The sequence below is a fragment of the Pelodiscus sinensis genome, chromosome 5, assembly GCF_052426305.1.
Source record: "Pelodiscus sinensis isolate ZL-2025 chromosome 5, ASM5242630v1, whole genome shotgun sequence".
NCBI lineage: Eukaryota > Metazoa > Chordata > Testudines > Trionychidae > Pelodiscus > Pelodiscus sinensis.
In genome coordinates this window covers 127,565,539-127,590,392 of record NC_143056.1, presented here as the reverse complement: position 1 = coordinate 127,590,392, position 24,854 = coordinate 127,565,539, and the positions used below count along the sequence as shown (strand labels likewise).

At 52.8% G+C, this 24,854-nt stretch overlaps 2 protein-coding genes across 3 annotated transcripts; both read right to left on the bottom strand.

The window, feature by feature from the left end:
• On the bottom strand, positions 1–15,973 carry LOC102462035 (putative G protein-coupled receptor 152). Of its 2 annotated transcripts, XM_075928515.2 has the most exons (3): positions 10,179–11,465; positions 8,389–8,626; positions 1–3,009 (listed from the first exon to the last, which is right to left on the bottom strand). In XM_075928515.2, exon 3 carries the CDS (start codon positions 2,975–2,977, stop codon positions 2,015–2,017), a length of 963 nt encoding a protein of 320 aa, XP_075784630.2. In that variant the 5' UTR covers positions 2,978–3,009; positions 8,389–8,626; positions 10,179–11,465; the 3' UTR covers positions 1–2,014. The 2 variants fall into 2 exon arrangements, with proteins under 2 accessions (XP_075784630.2, XP_075784631.2); XM_075928516.2 differs by lacking the exons at positions 8,389–8,626; positions 10,179–11,465 and adding an exon at positions 11,472–15,973.
• Positions 15,974–16,204: 231 nt separating this feature from the next.
• LOC102460842 (putative G protein-coupled receptor 152) lies at positions 16,205–24,275 on the bottom strand. The gene is made up of 2 exons (XM_006129248.5): positions 24,139–24,275; positions 16,205–19,283 (listed from the first exon to the last, which is right to left on the bottom strand). Exon 2 carries the CDS (start codon positions 19,249–19,251, stop codon positions 18,289–18,291), a length of 963 nt encoding a protein of 320 aa, XP_006129310.3. The 5' UTR covers positions 19,252–19,283; positions 24,139–24,275; the 3' UTR covers positions 16,205–18,288.
• Between the last annotated feature and the right edge of the window lie 579 nt (positions 24,276–24,854).

The following is a 24,854-nucleotide window of genomic DNA, read 5'->3' as shown; positions in this document are numbered from 1 at the left end:
CAGCACCGCTCCCCTCCCAGCTAGTCTCTTCCCCCCACCATTAAGTGTGTCCGATATTTTTTTTGAAGCTATCTGGTAACCCTACCAGGACGGGGGGATGGACTGGAGGTGGGGGGACCAGGATGAGGGTCGGGGAGGGGTCAGATGGGGAGGCAGCTGGTAGGGCCAAGATTGATGGCTCAATATGGGGCCAGAATGGAGGAGCTAGGGATCCTGCCCGGGGGTGGGGCCCTGCCACAGCAACCCCCCCGGATTAAAGGAAAGGCGCCTCCCCTTGTGGCCCTGGGCAGAAGCCCGGCTGTCCCAGGGTGCAGGGCACGGTCACTGGGCTTTTCCCTCCAGGGGACCCCGCTCCCAGGCACACACGTGGCTCCCGCCTCTGGCAGCCCCCCAAGCAGCACAGGACACGTTGGCCAGGAAGACATTTAATGTGCCCCACAGGGCGAGCGACCTCACATGGACACGCGTGGGCTGGGAGCGGCGCAGGACGTCGGCCTTAGAGCAGGGCTCACTGGTGCAGCAGGTGGCAAAGCAGCATGTGTGCAGCTCACCCAGAGCCACACGCCAAATCCCCTGGCACTGGGCGACCCCCCCCCCCCCCGTCCTGCATGTGATAGTCGCTCACACTCTCCTTGTAGCCCACACAGACGGGATCTGCACCCCAGCCTGGCATCGCTGGCGAAAAGGATCCCTGAAGTGGGCACACGAAGCATCCGCCGCTGTGACTGCAGGAGAGGGGGGGGAGGGCTGTAGGATGCGGGGGGGCAATGGGGCCCAAGCAGGAGGGGGAAATGTGATGACCCAGGCGGGTTCTGCATGGCACTCTGCCCCTGCTGGGTGACCTGGGCCATAGCTACAAGCTTGCTTGGGCCTGTTGCTAACAGAGGGGAAGAGGCATTAGCTCAGCTGCAGAGGCCTGTGCTTTTAGCTGGAGGCTCCTGTTGGGTTTAATTTCTCCTCCCAGGTGCCTGAGTGGGACAAGGGGGCCCTGGCCCTGCACCCCCAGAATGAATAAATTCACAGCTCTTGTCTTATCCTGATGGAGGTACCAAGCAGATCCAGGCTGACTAGGTTCTGGATCCGAAGGGTCCCCTTTTGCCAGGTAGCTCCCAGGACGTGCCCCTGGCTGGGGGTAGGAGCTGGGCTGACAGGAGCTCAGTGCATCTCTAGGGCACCGCTCTTACTCCACTCCTGCACAGGTGGGTCTGAGTCCCTCGCAGGAGGTGCTGGTGGGCAGCCACTGGACATCTTGCTGGGAGCAACTGACGGGGAGGGGTGGAAGAGGTCAGAATTAAAGAACCACATGCCCAAGGGATCAGAATTAAAGCCAGGGGGCTTGGTTCTCTTTGGGGTGTCCTGCACCCATGGAATGATAGAGTGAGCTGTACCTGTCCCCTGGTGTGTGTGGGGAGAAGGGGATCGACAGGACAGCCCCAGGGCCTCAATTCTTACCCCTTGGGTGTTCCTGGGATGCAGCTTCTGTGTCCCAACCTCGTGCACTAAGAGGAGTCCGGGCCTGCTTTCTGGAGGTCAGAATGGTCAGGCTGCAGACACCCAAGGAGGCAGAGCTAGATGGGTAGAGGCACTTTCAATGGTGGGTCTCTGGCAGAAGTGAGCAGAAGGCCACTGCATTGAAGCACCATGACCGTGGAGCCACCACTAACGTCAGGATTCCAAAGCCCAGAAAGGCCCAACGGGGCAGCAGGTCTTGGCTGAAGTCTGGGAGCTTCACGGGCCCCGATCTGCAGGGAGCTGGGCCCTGTTTGCACCTACTGAGAATGTGTCAGGAGTTTGACTAGGCTGGGCAAACAGGGTCCTGACACTGATCTGACTTCCCCGGTAGCTCCCACCTTGCACCCATTTACACAAGGCCTTGGACTAGTGAACTCGTATTGTGCACATTCCCCGTCCTTCCAGCCAGGGCCTGTCAGGGGAGCCAGCAACCCCTGGGTTGGTGACTGGAGCTGTGCCAGAGCAAGGGCTGGGCCATGCAGGGAGAGTAGAGTGGGCAGGGCTAGGCAGAGAAAGACGCCTCAGACGTGTGTCTGGGGCTCTTCCCGAGCTCCTCTGTGAGGGCTGAGGCAAGGGAGGAGGTCTTGGGGTGGCTGCAGCTTGTGCAGAGGTTGGAGCCGAAGATGAGGTAGATGTAGGGGTTGATGCTAGTGTTGAGGTTGATCAGGTAGCCAGTGTAGATAAGGAAGGGGATGAGGCGACTGTAGAGCTCCTGGTTCTCCAAGGCGACCAGGAAGAGCAGCTGGGTGATCTGGAACGGGAGGTTGAGCAGCACGTAGACGGTCAGGGTGGCAGCCACAATGCGGTAGAACTGGCTGGGGGCCCGGGTGTGGCGCCGCAAGGTGTGGGCCAAGGTGACAGCGTGGGTGGTCACCATGACAACAAAGGGGAAGAATCCCTCCAGCAGCACCTCCAGGAAGCGCAGGGACCACTCGTACTTCCCCCGGTCGTTGTAGCAGGCGAGTACCCCGTCTTTAAACAGGACGAGTTTGGGGAAGACGAAGCCTTTGATGCTGAGCAAGGAAGCCGCCACCCAGGTGCCCAGGCAGATGTAGGTGGAGAGCCGCAGGGGGCGATGGCAGTGGTACCACAGGGGCAGCAGCACCAGCAGGCAGCGGTCCACGCTGAGGGCAGCCAGCAGGAAGAGGCTGCAGTGGTAGCTTAAATCCAAGAGGAAGTGGCGCAGGCGGCACATGAAGGCACCCAGCACCCAGTTGTCACCCTGCAGGGTCTCCATGATCTGCATGACCATGACGCAGAGGAAGAGGAAGTCGGAGCTGGCCAGGCTCAGGATGAAGACGGACAGGCCCCGGCACCGCAGCCGCCACCCTGTCAGCCAGATAATGAAGCCGTTGGCCGGCAGCCCGATGAGCAGTATGATGATCAGGAAGGCTCCCTGCCATGTTTCTGGCATCTCAGGTGCTGTCGCATTGAAGGGGGAAAGTGAGGAGTTAAGTGACTCCATTTGCCACTCTCAGCAGAGTCAGGGGAGCCGGCCTGCCAATGGAAAGGACATGGAAGAAATCAGGGGAGGGCTTCTCACCCAACCCTTACTCCAGGGGAAATATGGTCTAGTGGTTAGAGCCCAAGGTGGAGACCAAGCTTTGCCACTGTTCTAGGCAACCTTCAACTAGCGGAAGCGAGTAGTCTATAAGTTGATTAACCAACACATGAATTTAGTTGACTAATTGCATTCTCTCCCTCCCTTTGCTGCCTATGTATCAGAGGCAGCAAGCGGGGCAAGCAGGAGCTGGTGTTGGGAGGAGCCAGCTTAAGAGTCAGTTCCCCCCTGTACTGTCTCCATGGTGCAGCCTGCCTCTCCATGTTGCTGCTTCTATCAGAGAGGATATAATGGGGGCCATGAAGCAGCCCCTGTCCGCTGGGACCCCTAGCGGGCCCTCTGCCGTGGCAGCCTCCCTCACTCTCTAACCCCCCAGTAGTCTCTGTCCACAGGTAGCTCGGACCCTGTAGGGACAGGGGCTACTTCCGCCCTGTTCTGCTGTCTCTGTATCGGAGGTAGCAGAGAGAGGTGGCAGGGGACTCCCCGGGACGGGGGCTGGAGTGCACTGGCTGCTAGTCCCACCCCGAAGGACTATAGAATAGTCCACTAATCCCTAAGAATTCATGTGGTTAGTCAACTATTCTATTACCCACTGTCAAACATCCCTACGTTGAAAAAATACATTTCTCCTCTTGTCTCTGTTTCCCTTTCTCACACTGAGTCTATATTGTTACCTAACGTTTTACACAACATCCATCCACCTCGCAGCTCTTTGCACGTGGGCCAGTCTATCCCAGGCTCTCCGAGTGCTACCAATAGTAATCGCATCCTGGCCTCTAGGTGGGATTTGCCCCAATGTTTCTCAGGGAGAAAGATCCCTTATCCCTTATTTTAAGAGGGATAAGAGATCTTTTGGAAAAGGCTTTATTTTCTGAAAGATCCGTGTCTAGACTGGCACTTTTTTCCGGCAAAGCTCCGTGCCGAAAAAAAGCGGCAGCCATTTTTATGCTTATGAAGTGGGGGAGATTTAAATCCCCGCCTCATTCGCAATTGCGATACGTCTAATTTGCATCCCTTTTACGAAAAAGGGATGCAATCTAGACGTAGCCTAAGTGTTTCTAAGAATCAGATCCCAAGGGGTGGAGAGCAGGTGGGTTTGTTAATTGAGCAATGAAAGGGCAGCTCAGCCCACAGGATGGTCTGTTAGTGCCTGTTAGGAACCACAGCTGCAGGCAGGAGATCAGCAGTCCCAGGACACCAGGTTTATCCCAGAGTTTGTTCCATCTCTGCTATTTGCGGTTTGTTGGGTTGTTTGCAATTGCATTTTCTTGGTGCAGTCCGATCTATTTCCTGAATAAATGGACAGTCCGGTGCCCCTGCACCAGGAGGAACAAACAAACAGCAGGAGCCCCTTTCCTTGCCCAGAAATCCCAAACCTGCCTCTCCAGCTGGTCCTGTGCCCCAGAGAACTCTGCTCCTCCAGGCCATGCTCACAACAACCTCTCTGGCTGTCTGCTACCTTACTGCCTTGTACAGAGTTGGCCAAGCAATCTCCTAAGCTCTACATGTGCTGTTAGAGGAGCCTGTCAAACCACACAGCTTAACTTAGTTCAGGCTTTCCCAGCGATTGAATGCCTTCTGCGGTGGCTTCTGTTGTCTCCAGCTATCTTGATCTCAAGGGATATGTGAGAATCAGGGTGGAGACAATCAAGGGGGCTGTGTGTTTTCTTTTTTTCAGCTTCTTGATAACCAGCGGGGAGGAATCAGGAGCAGTTTGTGACTGGCTGGTGAATCCAACATCTGTGTTAACTACACGTTTCTGGAGAATCTGTTCTCTTGGGGAGAATCTCTCCTTTTTGCCGCCTGCCCAGTTTTTGGCATTTTCAGTGTGGGGCAACTAGGTAGCTCTGCTCACAACCTGCCATAACCCTGCCTGTGAATCATGGCAACACTCAGGGTATGTCTACACTACAAAGTTCATTCGAACTAGCGGAGCGCTTAATTCGAACTAGGTAAACCTCATTCTACGAGGACTAATGCCTAGTTCGAATTAAGTAGTTCAAATTAAGGGCTGTGTAGCCACTTAATTCGAACTAGTGGGAGGCTAGCCCTTCCCAGCTTGCCCTGGTGGCCACTCTGGGCACAACCAGGGAAATTCTTCTGCCCCTCTCCCGGCCCCAGAGCCCTTAAAGGGGCACGGTCTGGCTACGGTGCCCGTGCCAGGTGCAAGCCTGCCAGCACCCAGCCGGCAGACCCTGCACCTGGCACGGCACGAACCAGCCACCCGCTGCCCCCCAGCCCTCCCCCTCTTCCCGGGACCAGGCTGGCAGCTCCCAGGAGCCTGTCTGGGGCCGCAAGTGGTGGGCGCCCACCTGGTCTAGTGCGGAGATCGTAGACCTCATCCAGGTTTGGGGGGAGGCCTCCAACGTCCACGACCTCTGCACTAGGCACAGGAAAGTGGCCGTCTAGAGCAGAATAGCTGCCAGCCTGGCCACCAAAGGCCACATGCGAACCCAGGAGCAGGTTTGTGTGAAAATCAAGGTGGTCCAGTGAGACCCCCAACCCTGAGCTTAGAACATAAGAACATAAGAACGGCTGTACTGGGTCAGACCAAAGGTCCATCTAGCTCAGTAGCCTGTCTGCCGACAGCGGCCAGCACCAGCTACCCCGGAGGGAATGGACTGAAGACAATGACCAAGCCATTTGTCTCATGCCATCCATCTCCAGCCTTCTACAAACAGAGGCCAGGGACACCGTTCCTACCCCCTTGCTAATAGCACTCCATGGACCCAACCTCCATGAATTTATCTAACTTCTCTTTAAACTCTGTTATAGTTCTAGCCTTCATAGCCTCCTGTGGCAAGGAGTTCCACAGGTTGACTATTTGGTTTGTGAAGAAGAACTTTTTGTTATTAGTTTGAAGCCTGCTACCCATTCATTTCATTTGGTGTCCTCTAGTCCTTCTATTATGGGAACTAATGAAGAACTTTTCTTTATACACCCTCTCCACACCACTCATGATTTTATAGACCTCTATCATATCCCCCCTCAGTTTCCTCTTTTCCAAACTGAAAAGTCCCAGTCACTTTAGCCTCTCCTCATATGGGACCTGTTCCAAACCCCTGATCATTTTAGTTGCCCTTTTCGGAACCCTTTCCAAGGCCAAAATATCTTTTCTGGGTTGAGGAGATCACATCTGTACACAGTACTGAAGATATGGCGTACCATAGTTTTATACTTCCCTTCCCCCTTCTTTCCCTAGCTTACCCCTTCCAGCTCCCTCCTCCCAGGTTTCCCCCTCCTCACTCCCACCCTCTCTCTTCCCCTCTCCCACTTCCTTTTCCCAGTCTCCCCAGAGGTTAATCCCCTCCCTCCACTCCCAGTTTTGTTAAATAAAGAGAGTTTCTATTTTTGAACGCTCGTGTCCTTTATTTTGTACATCAGGAAGGGGGGCTAGGGAGGGGTAAGTGGAAGGAGGTGAGGGAGGAATGGGGTATGAGCCCACGATGGGGAGGACTGGGGTGGCTCTGCGGGCTCCTCGGGGTGTAAGCTCTCCTGCAGCCCCCCGGATGGCAGCCTGTGGCAAATGCAGCCAGGGTGATGGCCGAATGCTGTGATGTGCCGAGTGTGGGCACTCAGGGCACTCCAAGTCAGGACTGTTTTGCTGTCCCTCATCGAGGTAGACAAGCAAGCGGGGAACCCTGAGAACTGTCTGTCCGGGATGGGGGTCGGGTCCCTTTAAGCACAGCCCTCGGCTAGCCTGAGACATCAGCTCCATGCTCTAAGTCCTAATCTGATGCCCTGCCGGCACTGCTTCCGGCCATCCTTAACTTTGGTTCAGGGTCCACTCAATGTGGACATGCTAGTTCGAATTAGCAAAACATTAATTCGAACTAGTTTTTAGGTCTAGATGCACTAGTTCGAATTAGCTTAGTTCAAATTAACTAATTCGAATTAAGTTAGTTCGAATTAGTGCTGAGGTGTAGATGTACCCTCAGACATTAAGCTTTAGAGAATGTGACCAAACAAAGGGAGAGACAGATTTTCCCCAGACGGTCAGAGGACACAGCTATATCCCTGTCCCTAGTGGACAGGGAGCATGTGGATCCTAAACATGGGAGCCCCTAATGACATACGAGTCAGCAGAGGCATGGGAAGTCCATGGGAATATACACACAGAGCAGGGGGAGAAACTCTCCAGGGAAGACTTGTAAAATGTTTATTGGACTAGAAAAAGAAGTATGGGAGAGACCCCCCTAGATATCCATCACCTTGGGGACACAAGGTAAAGCACTGCCGGAGCCTGTGGAAGTTGGAGCTGCTAGCTTGTGAGGCTAGAGATGATGGCAACCTGGTATAAATAAGAAAACTCTTTACAGAAAGGTTGTGCCTGGCTAACCGGAAGGTTTGGACTTAGCAAATGGGTGTATTTTGGTTTTGCTTTTTTTACCCTGCCCTGTCATTTCCTTTTGTGCGTTATCACTAAAAGCAGGGCTTCCCAAACCTCTCCCCCAACCATAGGTGCTAACTTCTGCTATAGCTAGGCATCTTCAACCCGCACCTATGCCCCAAGTTATCCCTCTGCCCCAAATTCCACCCCCACTTACCTCCTTTCCCCGCCTGCTCCCCAGTCGTCTCAAAGGTGCCAACGAAGCATTCTGAGGAGATCTCTCTTTCAGTCAGACTGCTCTTAAAAAAAAACCTTGGGAGCACAATGTGGTGTTCAAACAGGGGAAATACGATTTTGTACCAAACTGAACAGTGAGTCACCAAACGCTATTATCACTTGTTGATTTTAAAACCAAAGGGCTCGTCTACACTGGCCCCTTTTCCGGAAGGGGCATGTTAATTTCAGCTATCGTAGTAGGGAAATCCGCGGGGGATTTAAATATCCCCCGCGGCATTTAAATAAAAATGTCCGCCGCTTTTTTCTGGCTTTTAGAAAAGCCGGAAAAGAGCATCTACACTGGCCCCGATCCTCCGGAAAAAGCGCCCTTTTCCGGGGGCTCTTATTCCTACTTCAAAGTAGGAATAAGAGCCTCTGGAAAAGGGCGCTTTTTCCGGAGGATCGGGGCCAGTGTGGACGCTCTTTTCCGGCTTTTCTAAAAGCCGGAAAAAAGCGGTGGACATTTTTATTTAAATGCCGCGGGGGATATTTAAATCCCCCGCGGATTTCCCTACTACGATAGCTGAAATTAACATGCCCCTTCCGGAAAAGGGGCCAGTGTAGACATAGCCAAAGAGTTTTCCCAGCTCTGCACACGGGATGGTGTGTTTCAATTTCATTTGTTTAGCATGTAAGTAAAGACCCAGCTCTATTCTCTGCTCCCAAGAAAAGATTCAAATATTGTGAATACAAGTATAACAAAACTCACGGTGCAGGAGTCTTCTTAATGGGACGGATGCGCCTGCTTCTCCTGCTGCAGTTTTCCCAGCAGAAAACCTGATCTTATCTTCAGTTTTCAGCCTTGCCAGGTTGGAGGAAGGAGGACAGGCAGAGATGCTGCTGCGTGCAGCTTCGTGCCACACCCTGGCCAGAGATAGCTGGCTGTGGAGAGCATCATGCATTGTGTACGGGGAGTGGCTCTAAGCATGCACAGCAGAGACAGGGAGCTGGGAGAAGAAGGAGAAAGCTCAGTGCCCTGGGGAGCCTTGATCCCTTCTCCACTGCAAAACATCACACCCACACCCTGCTGCCAGCAGGAAATGAGACAGAAGGGACAGTTCAGTGCCTGGCGAGGGGCCCCCGGATACTCCCTGCTGCACAATAGCTCCCCTCACAACCCTACCACTTGCAAGCCCAAGCTGAGGCAGGGAGGAGACCGACTTCCCAACCTGAAAAACCCTCTTTTCCAGGCCATCCTTCTCAAACTTTCCCCACACATACTCTCCAGGGAAGCTCTGTCCAGCGTTGTGGCTGGAGGAGTGGTCTGCCCTGGAGAAGTGCTAACGGGTGAGGGTTGGTATAAGAGGGGGCAAATGCCCTTATGTGCCCCATCCTCTATCTCCGCCCTTGCTGGCAGACCTCTGGGAACTATGTCACATCCCGCAGTGTGGGAACCCCTGATTCGCCCTCCGGTCTGATTTCGCCATAAACCACCTCAGGCCGTTGGACCGAGGGGGTGTGAGCCCCCAGGTAACCTTTCAGGCTGGTCCATGGCCAGGCAGCAGACACAGCGGTTTCAGTCAGTGGCCCAGGAGAGGGACTGGCTGTTGCAGGGAGATGTCCCTGGGGAATGCAGGAACTGGGTTGCTCTGACTCTTATGAGCCAGGCAAGGTTGGGACTGGCAGCCTCTCAAGGCGTTTGCTAGTAAAGCAGATGTGCTGAGAGCTGACACATGGTCTCGCTGCCAGCAATTGCAAACGGGGCCGTGTTCACCCCTACCGGATTGTGGAGGAACTTACTCTGCTTTTGTTTAAATGCACTTTGTGTGCGCAAGAATTCCTGTGGCTCCAGCTCCTTTATTGTTGCGGGGAACCCCTTTTGGGTATGTGAACACAGGGCATTGTGCCTTGAACAACCTCAGATTAATCCAAATGTAAGCGGGGGAATGATCCCGCTATTGTGGGGAACTTTCCTGGCTTCTATACACCCCGGTGAAATGAACCAGCGAAAGGATCTGAGTCCCCGCTCCCACTTCCTTTACCCCACGGCTCCCTGATCCTGAGGGCTCCCCCTCCACTCTCCTGAGTAGCAGAGCCCTTGAAACCCCAACAAGGCTGGGCCCAGGTTTCCTGGGGCTTAATCCCCGACCTTGTAGTCACTGGGGGCAGGAGTTAGGGTGTCCCCACTCCGAGGTGCTCTCTTTACACTGCAGGCCTTCTTGGCCCAGTGATCACTTCATAAGGTTCAAAGCAAATACAATTTATTAAACAACAACTGATTAAAGAGAAAAGAATAAGAAAAAAATGAGAATGGTTAAATGAGAACACACAGCCCTGCTCTGTAGCACAGGGACATCAAAACAGCAGCCTGCAGAGTGTAAGGACAGTCCACAGTCTCTTCCTTAGAGGCCCCTTAGAGGCCTTGGATGTGCTGCAGGGGGGGCTGCAGGCTGGACACGCTTGCTCTGGCAGTGACCACACAGCCTCAAGCTCTAAGTGACCAGACCCCTCTCCCAGTCCAGAGCCTCTCCCCACACTTTGCAGTTCCCAGCTGCTCACCACATCCAGCTGCAGGCTGTGCTGTGTGGCCAGTCTCTAGCTTCTTGCGTTGCTTCTCTGTTCCTTTTGGCTCTCTGAGCACTGCCAGTCTGCTGCTCAACACAGGGTCTACGCTCCTTGAGCTGTGTGTGTCTGGCTCAGCTGCTGCAAAAACTGCCCCTCCGCACACAGCTTGCTTTGCTTGGGCTGTCTCTCAGCTCCCTGTTTTTGCAGGATTTCTTCACACAGCTTGTACTCCTATTTCAGCTCTCTGTCTTTGCAGGACCTCTTCTGCACACAGCTTGTTTGCTCAGAGAGAGCCAGAACAATCCCAGCTCACAGGGAGGATGGGGCCTGGCCTCTCCTCTTCCTCACTGGCCTATCCAACCTGTCAATCAGGCTGAGCTGGAGTGTTGGCTGCTTTCCATTGTCTCTGGGGTCTGTCAGCCTCCTGAACCCTTCCCCCTCTGAAAGTGGGAGCTGGCAAACCAAAAAACTCCCACAGAGTTTTAGTAAGGCGTAACAGTCCCCTTACACAAAAACAGCTTCCACCAGCCTGTGGAGCCTTCACGATTATCAGGCCAGAACCAAACTTGGGACCTCTGGAGCACGGAGCACAAACCTCGCCCGCTTGAGCTAAAAGGCAGCTCCCTCTCAGCTAGGGCTACAGCACAAACTCATTCTTTCTCTCTGTAAGTGGACTAAGCACCCCTACATGGGACAGTGAATCCAACCCAGCAGGTATGTGAGTTTCCTATGCAACCTTCTGGGAGCAGTGCCTTATGTAGGCGGGGCTTAATGTGTGGGTGGGGCTTGGGAAAGTGCCGCCTCCTTTTTCTCTTTTCCCCTAATTCCATAGACCATTTTAAATCTCCTGAGTATGGTTTGCCGGCACCTTTGAGATCCCTGGATAGCAAGAACCTGCAGTGCCAACATCAAGCTGGCTTCCAGAACCACAGGCACCTAACTCGGGAGGAGATGCCGGAGAAGCCGGAGCAGGAGAAATCCCTTTGCCCCTCCCCTGAACAAGCCCATCTGGCATCTCCTCTAGCCCATGGAGCCAAAATTATTGTTCAGTTCAATAGCAAAAGCCAAGTTCTGTTAAGGCCACATCGCCAGGGGCTGTCACTAACTTATCATGTGCCGAGGGGGTTCATCAGCTGTGCTGGAGGAAGCAGCCTCATGACACACCCGGCCTTATCTTAGGCTCCGTCTAGACTGCATCCCTCTGCAGATAGAAGGATGCAAATCAAGCACTTTAAAAGTCAAATGAGCCCGGGATTGAAATATCCTGGGCTTCATTTGCATACTCACGTTCAGGCGCTGTGCTGATCAAGCGTCCTTTCGAAAGCGAAAGTAAAGTCTAGCCACGGTTCTGCCGACAGTGGGGAGCTTTTCTGAAAGATGCTGTGCTCCTCAAAAAACACATCGGCGCCTGGGTCGCAGAAGTGGGAGCTGCCCACCAATGAGCCAGAGAGTTGAAAGACAAGGAAAGGCTTGGACAGGTCCCCCTGCCCCAGGCACTGTGAAATGCTGTTCCAGAAACAAACACAAGGAGGAAGGTACAAGAGAGGAGGATCCGGCTTGTACTGAGAAGATATGGCAATCAGTAAGTTATCTCAGGCATCTGTACAGGAATGCAAGAAGCCTGGGAAACAAGCAGGAAGAATTAGAAGTCCTGGCACAGTCAAAGAACTATGATTTGACAGGAATATTGGAGACTTGGTGGGATGACTCACATGAATGGAACCTTACCAAGGAAGGGTATAAACTGTTCAAGAAGGACAGGCAGGGGAGAAAAGGCGGAGGACTTGCACTGCATATAAGAGAGCAGTAAGATTGCTCAGAGCTCCAGTATAAAGTGGAAGAAAAGCCTATTGAGAGCCTATGGGTTAAGTTTAGAGGCGGGAGCAACAGGGGGTGATGTCATGGTTCGTGTCTGCAATAGACCACCCGATCAGGTGCATGAGGCAGACCAGCCTTTCTTTTGACTACTAACAGAAGCTTCCAGATCACAGTCCCTTGTTCTCATGGAGGACTTTAATTGCCCTGACATCTGTTGGGAGACCAACAGAGCAGTACGCAGACAATCCAGGAAGTATGTGGAGAATGCAGGGGTAAACTTCCTGGTACAAGTGCAGAAGGAATCAACTAGGGGCTATGCGCAGCCTGATCTGCTTGTCACGAATCAGGGAGGAATTAGCAGAAGAAGTAGATGTGGGTGGCAACCTGGGCAGCAGTGATCATGGGATGGTCAATTTCAGGATCCTGACTGAAGGAAGAAAGGAAAGTACAGCCCCTGGACTTCAGAAAAGCAGACTTTGACTTCCACAGAGAACTGAAGGGCAGGATCTCCTGGGATGCTAACATGAAGGGGAAAGGAATCCAGGAGAGCTGGTTGTATTTTAAAGAAGCCTTAAAGGCAGGAGGAAAACATCCCGATGAGCTTTCACGCAAAAAGGAAGCTTAGATGAAGTAGAAACTTGGACAGATGACTAGGGAGGAGTATAGGAGTATAAATATATTGCTGGAGAATGCAGGGGAGCAATCAGGAAGGCAAAAGTGTAATTGGAATTGCAGCTGGCAAGCCATGTAAAGGGTAACAAGACAGGTTTCTACAGGCATGTGAGCACTAAGAGGGTGGTCAGGGGAGGTGTGGGTCCCTTACTGCATGAGGATGGTACCTTAATGACAAAGAATGTGGGAAAAGCTGAAGTACTCATTAAGAATACAGGAACATAAGAACATAAGCCCAGTATCCTATCGTCTGATAGTGACTGATGCTAGATGCCCCAGAGAGAATGAATAGAACAGGTTATCAAGTGGCTCTCCTGCTGTCATTCATTTCCAGCCCCTGACAAAGAGAGGCTAGGGACACCATTCCTACCCTTTCTGTCTAATAAGAATTGATGGACTTAACCTCAATTAATGTATCTAGTTCTTTTTTGAACCCTGTGATGGGCCTGGTTTTCACAACATCCTCTGGCAAGGAGTTCCACAGGTTGACTGTGTGCTGCATGAAGAAAAAAAGCCTTTTGTTTATTTTAAATCTACTAACTATTAATGTCTTAATGTTTTTTTGCCTCTGTCTTCACAGACAAGGTCAGTTCCCACACTACTGCACTAGGGGGTTTAGGTAGACAGCAATCAGTGGAGAAAGAACAGGTTAAGAATTATTGAGGAAAGATGGACAGACACAATCCAGGGGGCTGGATCTAATGCATGTGAGGGTGCTGATGGAGTTGGCAGATGTTATTGCAGAGTAATTGGCCATTAGCTTTTAAAATTCGTATTGATTGAGGAAAGTCTGGGACAATTGGAAAAAGGCAAATGTAGTGCCCATCTTTAAAAAAGGGAAGAAGGACAATCCAGGAGACTACAGATTCGTCAGCCTCGCCTCATTCCAGGAAAAATCATAGAAGGGATCCCCAAGGAATCCATTTTGAAGCACTTGGAAGAGAGGAAAGTGATCGGGAAGAGTCAACATGGATTCACCAAAGGCAAGTGATGCCTGACCAACCTGACTGCCTTCTATGACAACCTAACTGCTTCTGTGGATATGGGGAAGGTGGTGGATTTCCTATACCTTGATTTTAGCAAAGCTTTTGATGCGGTCTCCTGCGATATTCTTGCTAGCAAGTTACGGAATGGATTGGATAAATGGACTGTAAGGTGGATAGAAAGCTGTCTAGATTGTTGGGCTCAATAGGGGGTGATCAATGGCTCGATGTCTCTTTGGAGGTTGGTATCAAGCAGAGTGCCCAAGGGTCAGTTCTAGGGCCGGTTTCGTTCTACCTTTTATTAATGACCTGGATGAGGAGATGGATTTTACCTTCACCAAGTTTGCGGATGACACTAAGCTGGAGGAAGAGGCAGACACGCTATAGGGTAGGGATAAGGTCCAGAGTGACCCAGACAAGTTGGAGGATTGGGCGTAAATGGGAAGCGACTCTCTAGGAAGGAGTCCTGCTGAAAAGGATCTATGGGTCAGAGTGGACCACAAACTAAATATGAGTGAAGAGTTTGACACTGTTGCAAAAAAAGCAAACTTGATTCTGGGATGCATTTACAGGAGTGTGGTGAGCAAGACATGAGAAGTCATTATTTCGCTCTACTATGCACTGATTAGGCCTCAATTGGAGTATTGTGTCCAGTTCTAGGAGCCACATTTTAAGAAAGATGTGGTGAAATTGGAGACGCTCCAGAGAAGAGCAATAAAAATGATTACAGGTCTAGAAAACATGAGCTCTGAGGGAAGACTGAAAGAACTGGGTTTGTTTAGTTTAGAAAAGAGAAAACTGAGAGGGGATATGATAGCAGTTTTTCAAGTATCTAAAAATGTGTTGTAAGGAGGAGGGATAAAAATTGTTCTTTTTCTCTTCTGATGATTGTTCAAGAAGGAATGGGGTTAAATTGCAGCAAGGGAGGTTTAGGTTGGACATTAGGAAATACTTCCTAACTGTCAGAGTGGTTAAACACTGAAATAAATTGACTAGGGAGGTTGTGGAATCTCCATCATTGGAGATATTTAAAACCAGGTTGGATGGATATCTGTCAGGGATGAGCTATATGGTGCTTGGTTCTGCTGTGAGGGCAGGGGACTGAACTCGATAACCTCTTGAGGTCCTTTCTAGTTCTAGTGTTCTATGATTCTGAGTCAAGAGAAATCTGATGAGGTTCAGCAAAGACGAGTGCGGAATCCTGCACTTCGGATGGAAGAATTCCAAGCACCGTTACAAGCAGGAGATTGACTGGCTAAGCAGCAGTTCAGCAGAAAAAGACGTGGTGATTACCGTGTATGAGACGCTGGGTCAACAGTTTGCCCTTGTAGCCAAGAAGGCTAACAGCATATTAGGGTGCATTAATAGGAGAATTGCCAGGAGATCTAGAGAAGTGATGATTCCCCTTTATTAGACGCTGCTGAGGCCACGTCTGGAGTATTGCGTCCAGTTCTGCCCACCCCCCCCCCACTATGGAAAGGATGTGGATGCACTGGAGAGAGTCCAGCAGAGAGTGACCAAAATGATGAGGGGGCTGGAGCATATGACCCACGAGGAGAGGCTGACGGATTTGGGCTTATTTAGTCTACAGAAGAGAGGAGTGAGGAGGGATTTGAGAGCAGCCTTCAACTACCTGAAGGGAGGTTCCTAAGAGGATGGAGAGAGGCTGATCTCAATGGTGACAGATGGCAGAATGAGGAGCAGTGGTCTCAAGTTGCCATGGCAACAGGAGCTGGGGGCCCTTGAAATGATCGCTGAAGCAGTGCATGGTGCTCTCCAGACGGCTCTGGGGCTGTTGTGGGAGGGGCATGGCGCTACCCAGTCATGCCCCTTCCATCCAAGCCCCGCCCCTTCTGGGAGCATGGAGCCAGGGCCACCCCTACCAGAGAACCCTCTTGCTCAACACAGGGCAGCTGCCTTTCCTGCCACCATGGGCATGGGACACATACACCTACCCAGGGAGCACAATGCCCATCTCACCCCATCCAGGAGAAGCTGGCTGCCCCAATTCCCTGCCCCACATAGGGACACCTCTGCCCCCAGCCCCCTCACCATCACAGTGCAGTCCTCAGAGCCGCTGGCAATGACATGGTTATTGTGTGGGCACCAGTCGATGTCCAGGACAGGCCCCGTGTGCCCGTGTAACCCACACACCGAGGGTGCGTCTAGACTGGCAAGTTTTTCCGCAAAAGCACCTGCTTTTGAGCAAAAACTTGCCAGCTGTCTACACTGGCTGCTTGAATTTGCGCAAGAACACTGACGATCTAATGTAAGATTGTCAGTGTTCTTGCTCAAATACTATGATGCTCCCGCTCAGGGATAAGCCCTCTTGCGCAAATGCTTTTGCGCAAGAGGGCCAGTGTAGACAGGTAAAAACTATTTTGCGCAAAAAAGCCCCGAAGGCGAAAGTGACGATCAGGGCTTTCTTGCGCAAAACCGTGTCTAGATTGGCACGGATGCTTTTCCACAAAAAGTGCTTTTGAGCAAAAGCATCCGTGCCAATCTAGATGCTCTTTTCCGCAAATGCTTTTAATGGAAAAGCTTTTCCATTAAAAGCATTTGCGGAAAATCATGCCAGTCTAGACGCAGCCTGAGGGTATGTCTACACATTAAAGTTAATTCGAAATAACAGCCGTTATTTTGAATTAACTTTAATAGTGTCTATAGAGGCAAGCCCCACTAGTTTGAATTAAATTCGAAATAGCGGGGTGCTTAATTTGAATTTGGTAAACCTCATTCTACGAGGAGTAACACCAAACTCAAATTAGCTAATTTGAAATAAGTGCTGTGTAGACACTTATTTCGAAATAGTGGGCCTCCAGCCTTCCCAGGGTGCCCTGGTGGCCACTCTAGCCTCAAGCAAGAACACTCCTCTCCCTCCCCCTCCCTTCCCGGAGCCCTTAAGGGGTAGACAATAGCCACAGTGCCTGTGCCAATGTAACCGCCACCGGGAGGATTTGAATCTGGGACCTCAGGGTGGCCACACAGAAACCTGTTGGAGAACACGTTAATCTGCCTGGACACTCATGAATGGATCTCAAAGTCCCAGTATTGTGTCAGGACAATTCCACAAGCCAAATACACAGAGAAGGGCTGGAACTTAACTTCAGTTACATGTTTAATTCTTAAGCAAATGGTATGAACAAGAATATTGGCTGGATCACACACCCTAATGACTTAACCAAGCAACCTAACAATGGAGGTGCTAATTGTTCTTATCAGCCTCTTGTAACTACTTGAAAAATCTACTCACTGTCTCTCTCTTCTCTCTCTCTCTCTCTACTTTCACCCTCCTTTTTTCCTCTCTTTCCCCCTCCTTCTCTTCCCTTATTTATTCTTGGATCTGGACTTCTAATGCTCCTGTCATCTGAAGAAGTGGGTTGCAACCATGAAAGCTCATGATACCTTCTACCTGTTTTATTAGTCTTTAAGTTGCTACTAGACTATATGTTGTTTTTAAAGTTTTTCTCGTCTTATGTTAGTGAAGGAAAAGATAACATTTCTTTATTCTATTTTTCTGCACCATTCATGATTTTCTAGATATCTTACATATTCCTCCACTCTTTAGTCATTTCTTTTCCAAGCTGAAATGTCCCCTTCTGGTTAGTCTGATTTCTGTTGCCCTTTCTGTATCTTTTCTAAATCCAGCATATCTTTTTTTGATGGGGTGGCCAAATATGCACACACTATTCAAGATGTGGGCGTACCATGATTTTATATAGAGGCGATATGATATTTTCTGCCTTTGTATCGATTCCTTTCTAATGATTCCCAACATCCAGTTTGTTTTTAAACTGCCACTACACATTGAGCAGATGTTTTCAGGGAGCTATCTGCAAGGATTCCAAGATCTCTTTCTTGAGTGGCAGCAGCTATTTTAGACCCCCATCATTTTTTCTGTAGAGTTGGGGTTATATTTTGCCATGTCAGGGCTTGGCAATCCTGACATTAGTTGTGGCTCCAAGGTCATGGCGTTTTAATGTAATGGCCCATGTGCATTACTTTGCAATTATCAACACAGTATCCCATCTGCCCTTGTGTTGCCCAAGCACCCACTTTTGTGAGATCTGCAGGTCAGAATGGTCAGGCTGCAGGCGGCCAAGGAGGCAGAGCTAGGGGGGCAGAGGTATCCTCAGCGCTGGGTCTCTGGAATATGTGTGCAGAAAGCCACTGCATTAAAACGCTACGACCTTGGAGCCACATCTATCATCAGGATTGCCAAACCCAGATAGGCCCAAAGCGGCAGTAGCCCCTTTGCTGCAGTGTGTCCTGGACCTGCGGGTTGGCAGCTGCAGTCATGGCAGTGTTTGCATTGCCCTGCCTAGGGCCAGATGTTCTGGGAGCTTCACAGACCCCGATCTGCAGGGAGCTGGGCCCAGTTTGCTCCTACTGAGAATGTGTCAGGAGCTTGACTAGACTGGGCAAACAAGGCCTTAGCACTGATCGGACTTCCCCAGTAGCTCCCACCTTGCACCTATTTACACAAGGCCTTGCACTAGTGAACCCACATTGTGCACATTCCCCCTCCATGCAGACAGGGCCTGTCAGGGGAGCCAGTGACCCCTCACTTGGTGGCTGGAGCTGTGCCAGAGCAAGAGCTGGGCTATGCAGGGAGAGTAGAGTGGGCAGGGCTAGACAGGGGAAGACACCTCAGGTGTGTGTCCGGGGCTCTTCCCCAGCTCCTCTGTGAGGGCTGAGGCAAGGGCGGAGGTCATGGGGTGGCTGCAGCTTGGGCAGAAGTTGGAACCGAAGAAGAGGTAGATGTAGGGGTTGATGCTAGTGTTGAGGTTGATCAGGTAGCCGGTGTAGACCAGGAAGGGAATGAGGCGACTGTAGAGCTCCTGGTTCTCCAAGGCGACCAGGAAGAGCAGCTGGGTGATCTGGAACGGGAGGTTGAGCAGCACGTAGACGGTCAGGGTGGCAGCCACAATGCGGTAGAACTGGCTGGGGGCCCGGGTGTGGCGCCGCAAGGTGTGGGCCAAGGTGACAGCGTGAGTGGTCACCATGACAACAAAGGGGAAGAATCCCTCCACCAGCACCTCCAGCAAGCGCAGGGACCACTCGTACTTCCCCCGGTCGTTGTAGCAGGCGAGTACCCCGTCTTTAAACAGGACGAGTTTGGGGAAGACGAAGCCTTTGATGCTGAGCAAGGAAGCCGCCACCCAGGTGCCCAGGCAGATGTAGGTGGAGAGCCGCAGGGGGCGATGGCTGAGGTACCACAGGGGCAGCAGCACCAGCAGGCAGCGGTCCACACTGAGGGCAGTCAGCAGGAAGAGGCTGCAGTGGTAGCTTAAATCCAAGAGGAAGTGACGCAGGCGGCACATGAAGGCACCCAGCACCCAGTTGTCACCCTGCAGGGTCTCCATGATCTGCATGACCATGACGCAGAGGAAGAGGAAGTCGGAGCTGGCCAGACTCAGGATGAAGACGGACAGGCCCCGGCGTCGCAGCCGCCACCCTATCAGCCAGATAACGAAGCCGTTGGCCGGCAGCCCGATGAGCAGTATGATGATCAGGAAGGCTCCCCGCCATGTTGCTGACGGGTCGGGTGCTGTCCCGTTGAAGAGGGAAAGTGAGGTGTTAAGTGACTCCATTTGCCACTCTCAGCAGTTTCAGGCAAGCTGGCCTGCCAATGGAAAGGACATGGAAGAAATCAGGGGAGGGCTTCTCACCCAACATTTACTCCAGGATACAGGCCCTGCCAGCTTCTTCTCCTCCAGGGAAAGTATAGCCTCGTGGTCAGAGCATGAGGTGGTGACCTAGTTTCACCACTATTTTAGGCAAGCTTAAACTAGAGATGTAAGCAAGTGCAGCCGGTCTCCGAGTTGCGAACGGTCAAGTTATGACCGTTAGCATTTACGACCAAAGCGGTCATTAATGTGGTTCCCGAGTTACGAATGCGATCCGTGCTTATAAGCAGCGCGGTCACCGTGTAACTTAATGGGGTCCGAGTTATGAACACTTCGAGTTATGGCCAAGTGTTTGGTCCGTAACTCATTTGCTCATTTGTAAGTCGAGGAGAGGCTGTAGTCGACTAGCCAATTAACGGATACATGAATTTAGTCAACTACTCGCATCCTCTCCCCCCCCTTTGCTGCATGTGTATGAGAGGCAGCAAAGGGGCGAAGCAGGAGCTGGATTTGGGAGAAGCCAGCTTAAAAGCTGGTTCCCCCCAGTACTGTCTCTGTGGTACAGCCTGCCCCCCTGCACACTGCTGCCTCTAACACAGCGGGTGTAAGGGGAGCAGAGGAGGCTGCCATGAAGCAGCCCCTATCCACTGGGACAGCTTGCCAAAAGCTTAAACACCCCCTGACCTTAAACACGCTCAATCGAAAGAACCCAGAGAGAAACAGTTTGAGAGGGGAAACCGAATCAGGGACCAGTGGGAAATGACTTACCTGAGACCACCCCCCCATTTGGGGCTGAGATTTGAATGGAGCCCTGCTCGGCCGAGTCCCAATCCACTGGGCTACGCTGCCACCCCCACAACCCTCTGGGTATGGTACTCACAGTGAGTCAAGCAGGGGTCACCTGCTCACAGTGCTCATGTCTGCACCTGGCCAGCAGAGGTCGCCCTGTCCTAGGGAGGGTCTTAGTGCAGGCAGCAGGGACCCAGCCCTCTCAGGCTGGCTTATCTTGGCTGGGAGCCTGTTTGAAAAGGTTCCAGCTGAAGCGCAGCTGCCTGGCTCTCCAGCCACAGGGATTGCTGTGAATGCATCAGCCTCGTTTCCCCAGGACACAGAGCCCCCGGGAGCTCAGCGAGATGCCCCCCTGGACAGTCTCCCCTGGGACAAGGGCACTGGGAGTGGGTCCTGTGGAACCCCCTGATCATCTTGGTCCGTACTGTGTGCACAGCCTCCTTTGGTACTCTTCTGGGTGTCCGTCCAAGCTCAGACCCACCCGTTCCTGCCCGTTCCGGAGCGGATCGAGCTGTTTCTCCCCAAGATTGTGACGGATCTGTTCTGGTCAGAGCCTCTCAGGGGGGTCCTGTATGCCAGCGGTGAGCTTTTTAGCCCTCCTCTTTAGTGGGCGTGGGGTCTTTTCCCAGCCTGTGATGGGGAGAGGAGCCTAATCTGGGCTGATCCTGGCCTCCTGCCATGGCTGCTTGCCATCAGGTACGATTCCCTCTTTCTCATTCGGATCACAATGTGCTTCGTGAGCTGAGCCTGGGCAGACTGCCCCCAAACGAGTGGCTTGGAAGCACTGGGGCTGAGGAGCATGGGGAAGGGAAGAAGAGGCCACATGGGGGAAGAACCCCCAGAGTGCAGAGACAGCCTGAGGCATTTGCCATGGAGTTCTACGCAGGAAGCTCCAGGTTGGCTACCGGGGGGCAATGTTCCCTCTAATTATTTCCCTCCATGTGTGGAATACATTTTATTATGCACACTTTGGCATGTGCTGATGTGCACCACCAATAGAAACACAACACTGTGAGTGGCTCGGCTCTGCTAATCAGCTGGGTGTCACGTGTATCTCTCTTGGGTGGTCCCCCTTATGCTAAGTTACCGGGAACACTGCCAGGGGTGTCTGTGTCAGACTGGACAATCTAAACATCCCTTCTGTTCCTTTCTGTCCCTGGATGCATAAGACCATGGGGGCCGAGAGCCTGCAGTCCAGCTAGGTGTCTGCCCCCTCCTTAGCTAACTGCCACAGACACCATTTATTGCACAGAAATACCAGTGCTAAGGTAGTGGGTGCGATCATGGCAGGCTAAAGGCTGTTGCCTAGGCTGCAGGAGTTAGATAAGTGCTGCAACCTAGTAGCTGGAGCCCTGACCACGCCTGTATGGAAGTTTGGTCCAAACAGGGATTAGTTTTTGAGTGTTTAGACTCTGGGAAATGTTTGTGAGTTTCTGCCTGCATTCCATACTAGAGGGAACAACGTACATTTTACTTTATACCTTTGAAAAGGCTTGGTCTGAGCTTGAGAACTCAGATCCAGAAATCCACCCCCTCCTGTCCATCCAGGACAATTAAAATGAGAAGGGCCATGACCTCACAATAGGAAGGTTTCCTTAGTGGTGATCAGACCTGGAGAAGGCTACATGTCAGGTAGCTGGTCATGTGGGCTTGGAAGCCGAACGGAGAAAATAAAACAAAGCCACAGGAAATTTTTCCATCTTTTTGAATTCTGAAGGGCCAAGGACCTTACACTGAAGTCAATGAGCCCTTGGATCCACCCTGAAAGACACTTTGAAATGGCAGCTCACGGCAACTTGGTCACTCTTGGGATTTAGATGGTAACGGACTGGTACTTACGTGTTTTCTTTGCTTTAAAAAACAGTAAATAACTCTTCTTTCTCTCTCCTAGTTAACAAACCTTTAGTTCATTACAGGGCACTGACGCTGGTGTAAAATCTAGAGTAGCAGTTGATCCAGAGTAAGAGTCTGGACTCTTAGGACTGGGAGCAGCCTGTGACTTTTGGTGTAAGTGACCATTAGCACTAAGTCCAGTTTGTCTGGGTGGCAAGATAGAGCAGAGATTTCAAGGGCCTGTCTGTGAGTCCAAGGTAAGACTGTTGTAGGGACCCAGGAGATTTTGTTTGGAACTTGGTGAGTGAAATCTAGTTACAGACCACGCTCCTGCCCCATGTTTGACAGCCTGCCCCAGCAGTCACGGTCATGGCCCAGTCCATGTGACAGGTGCAGGCTGGGCTTGCGGCTGATGCACAGAGCTGCGACCCAGGAGATCTGGTTTCAATACCTGCCTCTTCCCCAGGCTCCCTACAGTTGCCCGTGGGAGATTAGTCGTCCTTTGTCTAGTTAGATCGTGAGCACTTTGGAGCCAGGAGTTTCTCTCACTCTGTGCGGCCCCGAGCACAAGGGGGCCCTGATCTGAGACGTGGCCCAGGTGAGTGGAGCTGTGCACCTTTGTGGTCTCTTTCATTAGTTAACAGCACAGGGTGTCTTTGAGCTGTGCTCTCCCTCCTACTAGGGGGCAGCAGAGACCTGCTGGCCAGGGAGGGGTGCCCAGGGCCGGGGAAGAGAGGGAGCTAGTGAGCAAGCAGTGGTGTTAGGGGAGGGATGACAGGGGGGTGGTGGTTCCTGGGTCCTACCCCCACTCTGCTGTTAAGTGGTTGGTACTCACCGTGCCTCAGTTTCCCCTCAGGGACTGCCCTGCTCCCTGTGCTGAGTGAGGTCTCCTGTGCGTGCAGTGGGAGGACTGCAGCACTGAGAGGACAAGCCCCAGTGGGGAGGGTGCCAAAGGGCGGCTCCCAGGGACGTCCCTTCTCAGAGGAAGGCTCCCTTCCTAAGCCAGAGCTTCCCCTCCTCCCTCCCTCCCTCCCTCCCTCCAGCCACCGTCCCTTCCCTGAGGACTGTTGCTGGGTCCACTCTCCCCTGCACCGGCTCTCAGCCCGTCCTGTTTCCCCCGCAGAGGGGGTGGGGAGGGTCAGAGGGGGAGGGCGGCTGCTGCGTCTGTTCTGCTGGTCGCAGGGCACCCGCCCTGGCACTGAGGCAGGGTTCAAGGCTACCCAGAGCCTGCGAGCCCTTCAGGCAGCACCGGAGCAGTTGGGGGCACCTAGTCCCTGCTGCCTGGCACGTCAGCCTCTGTCTGGGAGCAGGGCCCTGACACAGGCTCCCAGGCACAGGGACCCCTTCCTGCCATCCCGCTAGCCGTGGGGCTGTCAGGATGCAGCTGCCCATCCACCTGCCCACCACCCCCAGCTCAGAGAACATTCCCCATCAGAGCCGAGCCATGGAAAGGTCGTGGGGTTCATGTTCCCCAGCACCTCCCCGATACCCTTGCAGGGGCAATCAGGAACCCAGACCTTACTGCCCCCTCCCTTGGAAAGGGAGCCAGCTCAGAAGAGAGTCTACTCAGGAGGGCGGCTCTTATCCAACCCTGCACCCATGCCGGCTGGCCATTTTTCCATCCAGACCACCTTCCAGGCCCTGTAACTGCCCCCAGGGAGCAGTTATCTGCAGTTATCTACCCCTGCGGGAACTCTCAGAACCAGAGGGGGTAGTGATGGAGAGTCTCTGCCCAGAGCCAGAGTGGGGAGGGGCGGCTCCCTCTAACTGTCCCAGCAGACGGCCACAGCCTGACAGGCACAGACGTTGGCAGGACATGCAGATCATGGCACTGAGGCTTGGGCACTGCCCCCAACTCCCCTCTGCCCAGGCTGGCACCAAGAGCGGGGACACGGTGGCAGCAACAGGCAGAGACCCAGCAGAACTTGTCTCCTGGCTCAGGGCTGTCCCAAGACCCCGTTCTCAGGCTGGGAAAAGACATTTGCCCCTCTGATGCTGGCACAGAGCCTAAGTGCCCGCCAACGCCAAGATGCACCGTCCAGCCCGAAATGGAGCCCAGGGGCACTCGGTCACATGCTCCCTGGTGATTTCCAGCCCGTCAGCAGAGACAGACAGCCGGGGTCTGGTGTCAGCTGATTAGTCCCCCCTCATGAAAAGCCAGTTTCAGTCATGCCATCCCCTGTAACCTGGGAGCTCACCCATGGGAAGGAGGGATAAAGTAGGACCTACCGAAAGTGGCCACAGCGAAAGTCAGGCAAGGAGTGGGATGAAGCGAGCTCCCACTTCCTGCCCAGGCTCTGGAAGAAGACGAGAGGCAGCAGAACCGGGACACTTATTTATATGGGTGGTGAGGGAGGAAGCAGATGGGCGAGTGAGCTGGGAGAAGAGGATGTTGTGTAAGTGGGTGGGGGATGGAGGCAGGAACCATTTAATGGGGGGCAGGCCGGCTAGTGCTTCCTGCAGCCCTCCCCCCTGACTCTCAGATCTCTTGGGAAGAGCTCACATCCAGCCCAGGACCCTGCTCTCACCTGACCAGCCAGCTTCCCCTGTGGCTGCAGCCAGTCAAGTGACGGCCCAAGGACAGCCCCTGTGGGCAGAGCAGGGCACCAGCCCCCTGGGGCGAGGAACTCGTGGGGCTAGGAATGGGCATCAGCAGACACAGGCAGCTGGGACTGTGCCTTGGCTGGGAAGGTCAGGGAAGTATAAGAGTTAAGCAGCAGTGTGGCCTAGTGGATTGAGCACTGCTCTGGGGACCAGGAGACCTGCTGTAATCACATCACATCACAGCCCTGTGCCACTGTTTCCTCTCCTGCTCTTTCTGGCTGGTCAGTGTAGACCAAGGGTGGGGAAACCTCAGGCCCGGGGGGGCGGATGTGGCCCTGACTTGCCTGGATCCAGCTCCTGAGGCTCAAGGCTTCCCTCCCCTAGTACTGGGAAGCCTGCAC